This window comes from Rhipicephalus microplus, chromosome 3, assembly GCF_043290135.1.
Source record: "Rhipicephalus microplus isolate Deutch F79 chromosome 3, USDA_Rmic, whole genome shotgun sequence".
Taxonomy (NCBI): Eukaryota; Metazoa; Arthropoda; class Arachnida; order Ixodida; family Ixodidae; genus Rhipicephalus; species Rhipicephalus microplus.
The window spans coordinates 131,098,569-131,112,868 of NC_134702.1; the positions used below are offsets into that span (position 1 = coordinate 131,098,569).

General features: G+C 42.8%; 1 protein-coding gene across 1 annotated transcript in view; it reads right to left on the minus strand.

The window, feature by feature from the left end:
* Positions 1 to 3,323: 3,323 nt before the first annotated feature.
* The window catches only part of LOC142802959 (uncharacterized), a 36,440-nt gene continuing 25,463 nt past the window's right edge, over positions 3,324 to 14,300 (minus strand). Inside the window, exons 4-5 of the mRNA XM_075888043.1 lie at positions 4,906 to 5,043; positions 3,324 to 3,515 (exon numbers count right to left, since the gene is read on the minus strand). Coding sequence (XP_075744158.1) covers positions 3,324 to 3,515; positions 4,906 to 5,043 — 330 coding nt within the window. The remainder of the gene's footprint in view (positions 3,516 to 4,905; positions 5,044 to 14,300) is intronic.

A 14,300-nucleotide genomic window follows, 5' to 3' on the forward strand; every position in this document is an offset into this window, starting at 1 on the left:
ACCACCAGGAATCGGTTTATTTTCTACAATTTTGTATTCAACTCGTTTCGTATTCAGCTCCTGAGAGTAACAGCGCTGGGGTCGAGGTGTAGACTTCAACTTCTTTTGATATCCCAGTGAAAAACAAAGAGGGAAGGTGATTCTTTCATGGTGAGAGTGTTAAGGGGGTTATAGTTAATATCAATGATGGGTGGGGTTTAACTTGCTAAACCCACCGCATGCTTACGAGAGGCGCCTAAGTAAAAGGGTGCGGAAATTTTGTTTTTCTGGGGCTTTTTACCTTGAACCAGCCTCAAGCATTTTAGCCTCTATTGAAAATGCGGCTACAGCTGCCAGGGCTCGATCCCGCGACCGGTGGGTCCGAGGCCGAGTAGCTTAGTCACTTGACCACCGTGGTGGGCAGGGCTGCAGTTGCCTGAGTGTGATGGGCTGGGGACTACTGTGGAGCATCGACTTCACTCTATTCACCTGAATACTTACAAAATGTGTCATTCACCCGAATATTATAGCGGTAGCGTTAAAGAGCTCATTTCACAGAAATTCCGGTGTCTGCGTCGTTAGTTATTAGCGAAAAATTGTCTTGTGCGTGACCTGAACTAAAACAAATTAAGATGCGAATAAAATAAATAACAATAAATTCTGGGTCTAGATAAGAACTGAACCGTGGTCTAAAGCATGGCAAGCAAGCGCTCGACCACATAGCTGCGAGTCTGTTGAGAATGAGGTTGAAAATAGCTTGCTCGGCTTGGAAGCAGTAGGAGTAACTTGCAATTTACAAAACAACGCGTCCTGTGTACATGCTTCACAATGCATTATTTATTACTGCAGAAATATTTTTTTTGCTAGAAGTGTATATTCCAGAACAAGTGTTTATGAGGACTTCAAGATTTCAAGAGAAGACTTCTCGTGCACCATTGCCCGTTATAAATCATACTACCACAGATGGCAGCCCCATTCGAAAGCTTCACTGACACAGCCCTTTGAAATCAATACGCACTAGGAACAAGTTGAACACGATATTGATATCGCGCTCAAGTCTGGAAGGCGTATTTTAAGGTACGCAGTTTTAGGGGCGAAGCTCCTTAAAGCGGCACCCGTTCGTCCCTCGCAGTACGTAACACTTCTTACGCTTTGACCTCCAAGGGGGTGCCGGTGGGAGATTTATCCTGTGCGTTGTTGAACAATAACAAAATCGCAGCATTCGCGTTAACTAAAAGCTGAATCCTCCTGTCCCTCATTTCACATTATCAGCCACTGGCATGTACATTGAGCACTATCTGACAGGAAAAGGTTGCTACGTTATACTTGCTGGACGTAACCTCCTTTATTTCAGAAAGATTTAGCGAGCGTTGGGCCGCAGTGCCATGAATACAGTGAACTAGTATATACCATGAACTCGAGGTGGTTAAAGGTGGGAAGTAGACACGAAGCGCCAGCCGTAAGAAAGTGTGCGTGTGCCACCTCTCTTTTAGTCCTTGGAATGTCTGCTGGATGGCGGTGCTTCTATATGCGGAATATATAATGAAAAGATGCGAGATTGTTGTACTTGGAGTGTTGAATAGATGGACAAATGGACACACAGACAGATGCATGGACGGACGCACGGATAGCTGCACGAACGGATGGACGCATGGGCGGACGCAGGGTGGATGCATGGACGAGCGCATGGGTGGACGCATAGATGGACGCATGGACAGACGGAAGCAAGAACGAATACACGGACGGATGCTTCGCACCCCTCTCCATCATCCACCCCGTGGATATGCTGCCATTTTTTTACATCAAGGAGTGAGAAAGATTCGTCTTTGTCGCGATTAAAACTGTTCCAAATGACTGTTTAGATAAAATCAAGGTAACAAAGTTGGTTGGTGACTTGTGATTTCTTACGCTGTAGAAAGCATTGTCCAGGCACCCAAGAAAGAAAATGGGTTTTGATGAAGAAACGCTGAGTACTCTAGCTTCAACGCTTTTAACGGTGGCGTTGGCTATGGTCATTGAAATAGAAGCTTGCATAGATGCAGATTTTTTAGCGCGTATAGTAAAACTACTGAGACAAAGTACGTGTTTAGTAGACCGCATTCTTGAGTTGAACAGACCTGTTCTACATTTAATGGAGCTCTCTTGCAAAATATTGGTACGTTCAAGGGTATCTCGGGTCACGACAACTGCAAGTTCAACGGGTGTGCTGGTGAGATGGGATTCCGTATCAGATGGGATCAGGTACTCATTGGTTTCTCGCTGTAGTTTTGATGTCAGCCCGACAATGTTATCGACATTGCACGCATGAGGCACCGTAATTTCACTTAGGGGTGAAATTACCTGGTGCATCTAAATGGACATTCATCGCATCGATAAGTTTAAGAAGTCTGACGGCGTAAGGGGAGCTGAGGGCATAGGTGTATTCCAGATTATAAAGTTTCCATTAGGCCATTGAATGTCTATGTTGAACCGTGTTTAAACGTCAGTCAAATGTATCCAGGAAATCGGCCGTTATTTCAAATTGACGCCTTGACCACAGCAAGCAAAGCAATCTAAGCCGAACCAAATAACGAACTAAACAGTTTATAACCATCGTTCCTAAGCAACTACAGTAAGCACAGCGTCACAGCCCTCTTAAATTTCTCGCCACCAATAAAGACGCTTCTTGCCTCTTTCTGCCCCCGCCCAGCCTTAAAAAACTTGAAATAATCGCCTCTGCTCCTTTTGACATTTCCGCCTTAGAAGAATTGTAGTTTATAGAAAACACCAAAAAATCAACGTATTTTCAGAATAGAGCCTTGTGAATGTCCTAAATAACTCTGCTAGACAGGAAACTGTGTCAAAGTGACCAGGACGAAGTATTTTTAGACCAAGAATATTTGTCTTGACAAGAGTAGAAAACATAGCTCAGATTCTTGCAAACATCCGCAAGAACAATGATTTCATCACATTGTCAGCTACGCGCAAGATAAACCTCACAATTGTGTTGAAAGGAAAGGCAATGATTTGTGAACCAGCCCAACCAACACCCTCTGATGAAGTTCGAAATATATATATATATATATATATATATATATCTGTGTGTGTGTGTGTGTGTGTGAGAGAGAGAGAGAGAGAGAAAGAGAGGAGAGAGAGAGAGCAAACACAGCATCTTTAATTCTCTGTATGGTTCAGACTGTGCTGCTGTATGTAAGTGGTGACGTTTCCTTGGCGTCTATGCACACTCGCAAAATCATGTCATGGGAACGATAACGGTCAGTCATCGCAGGTGTAATACAGTCTTTCCTGCCACACTATACTATTCGATTTGTTTTCGTGATCTATGCTTATCCGAAGGCGAAAAATCATTTTCTCACCGTCACCACCCTCTTGCCGTCCTCAAATTGTTTTTCTTCCAAAACAATGGAGAGAATAGCCTCCACTCCAAAGTCGAGGGACCCGCGCACCATCATTTCGACCGGATTGACATTCATCAACCTTGTCTCGTTAAGAAGATCCAGATTCAGTGAAACCATCCACCGCACGAGGTACTTCGTCTACAAAAGAAGCAGGTCAAAAACATCAATTAACATAGTGTTACGAGAATTTATTCGTACAGGCACATGGCTAGCGTAAATCACAGCACCATATCAATACATCTATGGTGTGTGCGGAGTTTCAGTCTCCATTCGTCAAAGATAATGCAGAAAATTGCTCAAAAAACTTAGCGTGTGCATCGAAGTAGCGTATGTTCTTTAGAATTTGTAGTCCTTACCTACAAGCGACCAAAGTTGTTCTGGGATTGAGACGCATGTCAATATATATACGGGTGGTTAAGTGCCGAAGCATGCTTAGTTGTCTGTTAAGCAGACATCAGAGTTCAGAAGCATAAAATTAAGTCATAAATCTGTGTTTCGCACTCTCAGAGGGCTGCAGAATGAAAGAGAGGTCTGCGGTTCAGCATTTGATTTTCAGGTCGGATATACACGTTTCTTAGACATGCACAGTTTAATCGGGAAAAAGCGAACAAAAGTGTAAAACAAAAACGTGAATCGAACTGACAATTCTTTTTCTCGAAATTCAGTTGATGTCAAATCACATGATGCTGAACTATTGATGTGGGTTTTATAGACATGCCGCTTTTAGATTACAGCCACAGCGTTTCGTTACCGCGCCTTTTGCGAACTGTACACGCGTGTCACAGGAATCTGGCAGCACGTACATGTAGGATTGCTCTAAACATATCTTCTATGACAGATTAAAGATGATTTTGTGTTCGAAGTGTTTAGCGCATGCCAGCGAGGCTGCCTTTTAGTCCAAATATATTGATTATCCAACCTGAGAGCATTAAGTAGAGTTAGTTATCACATCGCTTCTGTTCGCAAATGCGACTCCCGTGGCCTTGTAACGCTGTTTAGCTGATGACTCGGATCATGGAAACTTGGATTCGGTCGCTTCATGCACATTATATAAAGGTTCAACCTACGGCCTGTCAAATAGAGTTCGTATGTCAGACGTTTGAGGCCTGACAGCGGAGGGCTTCTTTTCCTTCATACGGCTTTTTTTATATCGCTTTCTTTGTTAAGTAATCATGAATGGTAAGTGCGCCCTTATTCTCTTAAAGACCTGCAGCCATTCACCTTTACACGTAAAGCATTTTTCCCGTAAGCCTCCCTGAAAAATGCCTATTGAGTGCCAGTACCAGCGTTTTAATGGTCACATAATCAAACTTGACAGTAGACGCCTCGTTTCGCAATAGGATCCACAATGCGCCGCTGGCTTTTTTTGTTTCCCCTCTGGCATTTTCAGTTCGCTATAGCAGCAGCTATTATTATCGAAAGTGTCAACAAACTTTGTTATAATTATGACCTTCTTTTAAACGATGTGCCAGTTAGAAACAAAAATTTATAACTTTCTATGAAGATGAGACCCGAAAATTGAGCTTACCTCTGGCTCATACGACGACGTGTAAGAAATGCAGGCGTGATACATCGCGGCTGCCTTCTGCCAAGAAAGTTGGTTAGACTTCGGTATTTCCGAAATGAGTAGGTAGGATCGAATGGATAAGTCCAAGTCCCTTTGTACCTGTGAAATTACGCGGTACATTGTTATACCACTTCTACAAAAAATTTTCGCGTGTACAGAAGCGATATGTTATTTCTAAGGCGAGGGTGGGACTTTTCTGAGCAGCGTATAGCCGAAGAAATGTTGCTGCTATACAGTGAATATTCCGACAAACTTTATAGCAAAGTGGCACGGAATACAATTCTATTAAAGAAAATAGTCTTTCTTGGGGACCTACGACGCAAAAATTTTGGTCTGTCTGTCTGTCTGTCTGTCTGCACATCTGTCTGTTTGTCCGCCCTTATCGGTACCGCAAACGACACCAAACCATACCCCAAAAGGTGGAACCCATCCGCAGCGCCCACTGATATTGCTTCAGAATTAGCGTTCATACTTGCGCGAATGTCAATTAAAAAGCGATTATTGCGCTAATCTGAGGCACTATAACAACACTTCAATATTTTGTGTGTGCCTTTATACTAGAAAAGGCATACATAAGTAATCCTAAGGACCGTAGTGTTTATCACGCTGCGCTGATAATGCAACGCTTGCACGAAAAGGCAAGTGTGTCCAATGCTTTGCTAAGATGACACGGTGGCGGCACCTACCCGTGGCCTTGCATTCTACACCTTCTCATCTCCAAGATAGGCGCACCCGCCGTGCGCTTTCTTTTCCAAGATAAGTGCCAGATAGCGCTCACATCTCACAGGTGACGGGGCTCGATGCGCTCGTTCGCCTCTGCTGCACGCTCGAGGCACTCTGACGCATCACATCCAGAATACCATTTACCGAGTTTCTTGCGCAGAACATCAAACAAACGTTTCGTTCATTCTCTCCAGACGTAAGACTATCTTCTTTCGACGACATTCACAATGTAACATGCAGATACAGGCCAATGTTTTTCGCTAGGGTAAAGTGCAGACATTTGTCTATGTATAAAAACACTCATTTTTCTTTAGCCATAGTAAATCGACACCACTCACGTAGATATATTAGTCAGCACGCATTTATCTTCATGTACAGAACTTAGACAACCAGAACCGTCTCTGCGGTGAGGGTTTAACAGATGGCAAGAATAACTTCTCGAAAGAGAAACTACCGAAACATTCTTCGAACGAGAAGTTCACTGCAGATTTACGAAAAAAAAAACGAAGAGTTTTGATATACGGGGCACAACGGTGCCAAATTTTTTACTGAAAATTATGTTGTGTGTGCTTTGTGTAAACCTAAAACATGCTACTGCGTGCGATCATTTTTTATTATGCAAATACTTGAAGCACTAGGCTAGTGTGCCTGCAAAGGATGAATGAATAAATTGGAATCCGGTCGTGCCTGAACGTGTGCGTAATATTAAGAGCAGTGATAAATATTAGCGCTGGAATCAACCGGTCATTTATGAAGATAAAAAGAGCTCATATTCAGACGCAGACACTATTACGTAACTGGTAAGAGTAAGGGTAGAAGTAGGCTCCAAGGTACCAATGGATGTAAGTGCGTATATTACTTTTTTACGGTACTTTTTTAGCGACCCAAAATAGTACAGTATTTCTTTTTCAAACAAAACCTCAATTATTTGTGTATTTATTTGTCTTTGATTTATTTATTCATTTATTTATTTCAATACTCTCAAGACGCGCTTGTACTTTGTATGGGGGAGGGAGGTATTTAGTTGAATAAATGCATTTAAAACGACATAAACAGCGAACAAAGCAAAAAAACAAAAAAAGTGAAGCAGCGAGTAAATATAATTACACAATCTTGTATTAACATCACTCAATTTGATATTTGCAAAACAAAAACGAACAAAAGTAACAAAACAGCACGTATGAAAATACGTGGAAGAAATACAATATATATAGCAAAATCTGTAAATAAATCAAGCGAGGCAAATCAGACAGCGATTCATTGTTCCTGGCCATACAAATAGCCTAGCAGCATCGAGTGAACTATGAAATTATTTGTCATTTCGGTAATTTTTGATGCAAGCGGGTTCCACTTGATTATGCCTGATGATGATGCGTAATTTAGAAAATTGTTGGCCCTTGATAAAAAGAGGGCCAACTTGTGTTCATGATACAGGAGGGTTGAGGTATGACGGGCTGCAAAGGTATGAGACGGGATTAATTATTTGATATGTGAGGTTAAACGTCAAAAAACCACCATGAGATGGGGCGGGCGCAGGTTGGGTTTCTGGTACAAAGCGAGTGAACTATATACAAATATTATGTCTGCAAATTGCAAGATTGATACGGCTAAGTTCTGCTTTTAGTAACGAAAACTCATGTAACGTGACTAGAATGGCAAGATAAACTGAGCAGCTTTATTCTGTAAAACATTGAGCATGTTAGCAAGACTGAGTTGGTAAGGTCGCCATATGCATGAAGCGTAATCCAAAGATGGCCAAATCAATGAATCAAAAGCATTCAGTCTTGGACTTCTCTGAGTAAAATGCAAGCACCTTTATTGAGAGCCTTAATAAAAACATGATGCATGTGTGCAGTCTAGCTTACATGCAAAGCGAGTATTACGCCCAAATATCTAAATTGCTTGTTTTTTTCTACTAAGCTTATATAAGAGCTAAACCATGCAGAAGTGATGTTAGTGCGCATTAGGTTTTTCATTTTTTTACAGTAGTTTCCATCTGCCATAAGCTGCACCATTCCTTTAGCCTCGTGAGATTCGCTTGTAGCTTTGAAGTGTCATCTGTGCAAGGTATTTTTCTGTAAAAATTACAATCACCTGCATAGCGACCAATTGAAAAACCTATGTCAGATTCAAGAGAAGAGGACCCAGCACACGGCCTCATGACAAACCAGATGTTACTCAGATTGGATTAAATATATAGTAAAGTTTTAGTGACGGAAACCTATTGTTCAGAAATTCTTGAATATATGTAATTGTTTTATGGTCAAGGCTGAGGTGACTTCTTTTTATCATCAGGCAGTTATAAAGAACGCTGCCGCTATCCCTGGGAAAGTCTATGAAAATCACATCGATACAGATTGATATATAAAGAGCTATGTGCCGCTCTGCCACTAGTTCAAAAAGTTGAATATGAGATGATTACTTTTTTTTAAAACCACCTGGTATGCGAAGAAAGAAACTGTTGCGATTGAGATGACGAATGACCTGGGAGGGTGTGATGTGCTCTTGTAACTTAAACGTAAACATTTTTTCCTGTTTCGACGCTCACTCGCTTGCTACCGCGGCCGAAAGACCGACCTCCGAGAGAGCTACACCCGGGCGTTGTCTACAAAGTGTCGTGTTCTGGGTGTCCAGCCAGCTACATAGGCGAGAGCAAGTGTTTCCCGGAAAGAATGCGCCAACACAAGAACGACGTCAGGAAGATGGAAGTGCAACGTAGCGCTCTGGCGGAGCACTGCGAGAAGCACGACCATAAAATTGACTTAGACGGCGCTTCTGTTATTGAAACAGAACGGAATTTGGGAAAGAGGCTCTTGCTCGAGTATTGGCACATTCAGCATACGCCTGCCAACGTGAACCGCTCGCTGGGAACAATGCCTTCGGTGTACGTTCACGGTCTCCGAAACGTGGTGGAAAGGGAAAGCCGGAGCCGTGGTGAGAGAACACGACGCGACGACACTTCCATGATCAAGACAGTCACCCCCTGAGGAAGGGACCGAGTCGGTCTCGAAACGTCGGTCTCTTTTTGAACTGTGGCTGGAGCAATTTCAATTTTCTAAGCTCTTGTAACTTGCACGAATTGGACGTTAATGAAATTGTCCTATGGTTCTTGGGGTTATTGCTGTTACCTGACCTAAACTACCACATTATCAGAGTTTGAGTCATCTCGTACACTACCAGAGTCATGGGATTGCTAAAAATATACCCAGGCATGTGGGCTGTATGTTGGTGAGTTTTATTAGGAAGTTTCGCGCTGATGTCATCGATGCCGCGATTGGTTTTGACGGAAAGTCGGTAGATAGCGCTACCTAATCCATGCTCTGTTATTACGTTTGCAGAAAAAAGACTTTGAATTGGCATATGTTGCATTACGAGAGAATAATTCAGTGCAAGTTTGTTAGTTGATACCTCAGTGAAGTGGTGACTGAATTTCTCAGCAGAGTGTTCTTTAGATAAGGTGCTGCCTTCTTCTCTCGCCAATACAGGTGTTGAGTGGTCGTTTTTGGCGTTCAGAGTTTTTTAAAAAAAATTGGTGTCTGTAATTATTAGGCTTGGTAGCGTTTTTTAAAGAATATATATTTGGTTTGAAGAATAATTCTTTTTGCTACAGCTGAAGCATATTCGCAGGTTTCCTAATCTAGAAGCCAGTTCGAGCGTCTTGTCTGTAAACCCTTTTATTTTTCTTCAGCGCACATTTTATGTCTCGCGTGAACCAGTGGCAATCTGATCTAGAACCTATTGGTAATTTAAAAACATAAGAAGTTTCTGGTTTTTCACGTTTATCCCAGAACAAGCGAAGGTTTTCACTTGTTGTACTCTTGTAAAAGTGTTCAAAAATCAGCTGCGAAAGTTTGTAGTGTACAATGTGTCACGTATGCAGTGCGGTAAAGAGATACCGGGTTATTACTGGTTCTCCACTTTGGTTTCCATTTACTCCCGTTAGCTGCACTAAAGTAATTGTTTTAAATGCATTTTTATTTTGTCGCCTCAGCCTCATCCGATGGAGGAGCAGGGCATATATTCGAAACACATCAAAGAACTCCCAGTAGGCGCCTGCTTTGTAGTGCATTTTGTTGACAGGCATCCCTGTTTATAAGGCCTCCGCAAGAATAACTAAACCCAGCCAGGATGTTTTCCCTCATCCCTTATACTGTGCTACTTTCTGTGAAATTGGTAATGTGCACGTCGAAAATGAGCTGCCTCACTAAGAGCACGCAAGTTTGGCTAAGCTGTGAGATTCAAATTTGATGCTTGAAAATATCAGTCACTGTACAGGAAAACGGCGCGTGTGTGGTTTGATGTGCACAAGCAGATCTTGACCAGCTGGGATGCATGAACATTAAAACTGAAACACATTTTCTGAAAGCCGATTGGACGCCGAGGAGCTACCCAGAAGGAAATTTGGGACCACGCACCAATCTCTACGGAACCTTACTGTAAGCCACATTCATAAAGCGTCTCTGGTGACGGTTTCCATTTGTTTATCTACAAGGCATCCTGCAATACTGAAGACCCCATAAGAGATTGCCCACTCTTTGAAGAAGTGGTCAACGCTGCTACTCAGCCAATGTGTGCTTTACGTCGTTCCCGCGATATCCGCTGTTCAATTGTACAGCCAACAAGGGGCCTATAGTTTGGGCACCATAATATTCATTGGCCCACACGTGATTCATTGGCGCACACGTGATGACAGGTCTATATGCTTGAACTGCAACGAAATAGGCTGCATCCGCCGCTATTTTTCACTATCATTGAACATCGTATATTTGTGCGGCATATCCTCACGCTGCCCCAGTGAACATTGATGCGCGAAACTCGGCTGCACGACACTACCGCTTGCCGAAACTACAGAACCAAGCAATGTTCTGTGTAGCATTTGACCCTTCGCTCACCTTCGCCGATTAATCGCCGTGCATCATAGGAAAACTAAGTAGTGCAGCTCCCAAAGGCGACACTTCACTGACATACGAAACAGGAAATCATCTCATGGCTGTGGCTACATGACAAAGACGTTTCGATTAAAAAGTGGATGATGTGCCTGTTTGAGCGCTTACAGAGGCTGAAACGCAATGATTATTAATGAACGTACACTTTTCTCGCAGTCTCGGGAAAGTCCTTACCCCAGCATTATCTCCCGTTCGTGTATCGATGGCGGCACACCTTGCGTTCTTACAATGCATACAGCGTGTGTGAGCTTAGATTAGTCTGGGACCTCAGTTGTTTTTGCAGTTCTGGTTGCCTGACCTCTTGACGTCATCTTACGACCACATCTTTATGAGCACCAATTCTACCCATATCATCTCCTATTTTTGCTCTTTACAGCACTCTATTTGGTCTTTTTATGCTATGCATGACTTCACTATCTAGTCTTCACCACGTTTCTGTGTTATCCTGTTCGCTTTTCTCCAGGTACTGTACATACGCCAAATAACTTCTCCTTTACCAGGGATCATGTGAACTGTCTGATTACTGCCTCCTTGGACAGTTTTGTTACGTTAAGTGCTCCGCAGCCAGACTCACTTGGGAGTGTTTCCGCAAACCACTCATACAAAAGCACAGTGAACCTCGGATGGCTTGCCAGTATATCACGTTTATTCGTGAAATAGCCGTTAGGCCTTGGTCACTGATGCGCCGCATTTGTATCAGGAGCCCTGTTGGTATCGCAACACTTCATCACTTATTTTACTGTATATTTTCCTCAGATCATTCTGCTTCTCATTGCAAGGACCTACGCATAACCTGGTCATGCATATCTATAGTAACGCAGTGCGGCGTCATTTATTAAGAAAAAAAAAACTTACTCTTCGTTGGGCGCAGCGTCTACTTATGTGAACGCAACTTGCTTTGCCAGTGCCTCAGACCAGTGAAAAAGAAAGAGCAATATACAGTGCGCCTAAAATATTGAAGCTTCTCCATGGTCTACGCGTCTTCAATGAACCCCCATGTGCAGCGTCAAACCGTAACTGATCATTTTAGTGAAATCATTGGAATGTTCAGCGTGTCGCTCGACGCGCCACCTTTTAGGACAAACTTTATAAGTATAATTTTTCTTTGCTCGAAATGAAGGCAGCTAGAAACGAATTGCGCGTGCATGTTTTGTCTTTTTATGTGTCGAAATTGAACATTCATGATGATTTATCTATATGTAGAATGTAACGTTCCAAAACCCCCATATCATTAAGAGAGACGCTGTTGTGGAGGACTCCAAAAAATTTAGACCACCTGGAGTTCTTGAACGTCAACCTAAATCTGAGCACATGGGCCTACAGAAATTTCGCCTCCATCAAAAATGCAGCCGCTGCCGCTGGGATTCAATCCCGCCACCTTCGGGTTAGTAGCCGAGTACCTTGCCACTAAATTACCGCGGCGGGTTAAAGTTGAAGATTACTGACGTCAGAATGAATAATTATGTAAATATATATATATTAAAAATATATAACGAAGCTCACCAGGAAGAACTTTTTTGGATGTAATTTTGAGTATGTTAGAATGTTGTGCAAAATTTTGGCATTTACGGAAGTTCATCCAAATTTGCACCTAATGGGCTAAAACTCAAAAAAAAAAAACATTTACGTGAGCTGTTTCACATGAGCGAGTATGAGCCGTTTTGTCATATCGGCTACAACTTGCCCGGTTAGTTCCCGATGTGTGTCTCGGGAAATGAATGAATTGCCGTTGTCACAGAATACGCTACACGGTTTGCGATTGCTCGCACAATTCGAACTAGCGGCGCGATTGACAGGGCAAACGTTTCGTCATTTAGTAGAATAACGAAAAATAGCATAGCGAATGCCAGCCTACTACCCCGAAAAATTCAATATTATTGCCCTCGTGGGTATCAAGCAAAAGTGTTTGCAGTCGTTACTTAATGATTGTTTTGAAAGGCTCAGAAAGGCCGCTCTTCTAACTTTCGCTGTGACTGTGCTGCATCTTCCGCGCAGGCCTGGCATTTTTTTTTCAGGTTCATCAATGACCTGATATTTATTGCATCTAGGATGGTACAGAGAGGAATACACATAACAGAGAGACATAATATCGAACACCAACAAGCCCGCAGTGCCTCCTCAGTTGACATCATCAATTACATACTCACATCTTGGTCGACCGAAGATAAGCCAACCATGCCTTCATTGCTCAGACGAAGAATTTGACGGAACAAATCAACCAAAATATTACCCGATACTCTGGTAAAGTATGTGTTGGCCGAACAAAAAGACTGGGTATATTTTCGCATTAGTGTAGGAGACGGCCTCGCACGTGATAGCTGGTTATCCGCCTTTTTTTTCTCTCTCTTATTCGGCCGAAACCCTACTTTGCGTAAGAACACGATGATGCTTCCATTCACTGACCCACCAACTCTCCACACCGACCTTGCATGACATGTCCCGTGCGTTCGGATAACAGAGTCACAAGCGGGCTAACATTTTCGTTATGATAGCTGTTTTCCGACTTTTTTACTAGATATTTTGTCACTCTTTGGTTTCCAGCTCTCCGCGTTGGGCTTTATGTTGTTGGGCTCCGTGTTGGAAAAGCGTCTGTTGCCACAAACAGGAGCATACCGTTTATGCTGCCAAGTGGCCAAGCGCCGCCGTGGTGCTCTCGTGGTTCAGGTACGCGGCTGCTGACCCGCAGGTTGCGGGATCGAATTCCGGCTGCGGTGGCTGCATTTTTGATGGAGGCGAAAATGCTGCAGGCCCGTGTGCTGAGATTTGGGTGCAGGTTATAAAACTCAGGTTGTCTAAATTTTCGGAGTCCTCCATTACTGCGTCTCTCATAATCTTGTGATGGTTTCGTAACGTTAAACCTCACATATTAATCAATAGATCAATGACAATTGACCTGCGAAATCTAACCATTCTTTACGCCGCCGCTGAGTCAGCCCAACAACGACCACATTCCTGCAGTCAGTGTGAGGCATAATATATGCCGGACTTTAATCCGCTTGCAGTAACAATAGGGCTATTTTTTATTTAAATCTCTAATAACATGGCATGATTATCTTGGAAAACATAAACAAGCGTTCTGGAAATGTGAATAAGATAGGGTTCTTTAACGTACACCTATATTTTCCCTTTTTCAGAAATTATGGCTGCCAAAACTGGGTGGGATTCGATGCCGTTTACTGCGGGTTACATATTGAGTGCTGTATTTACTTCACTAGTGGTAGGTGCGATCGAGAATTGAACGCCTTTAAAATGTTACGCCCGTCTCGGCGCAAACTGCCATTTGCTTGCTAAGGAGAATGCACCGATAAAACACGTAATGCCTGAATTCAATATTGCGAATATATATGCTTAAGAATGCCTTTGAAACTCACAGAATTACGATTCGTGGCGCTCACTGCACAACGATCATTGACGACCTATGATCGTGAGCGCTACTTGGGCTGCTTTGTAATAATTGCATCGAAACGTTTTGATTATGCAATTGTTTTTTATAGTTGAAAAGAATCGCGGAAGTGGATTGCATCACACGAAATTGAGCTTGTCTAAGGGATATTTTTTGAGTAGTTGTCTTGAGTTTCATATGTCCTGCGGCGATGTATTGGGAAACTTCATTCTCCAGTGCGCTGAAAATTCTCGTGTGGCAGACGTCTAGTCGCTAGTGAGATAATAACATCATAAAATAAGTGC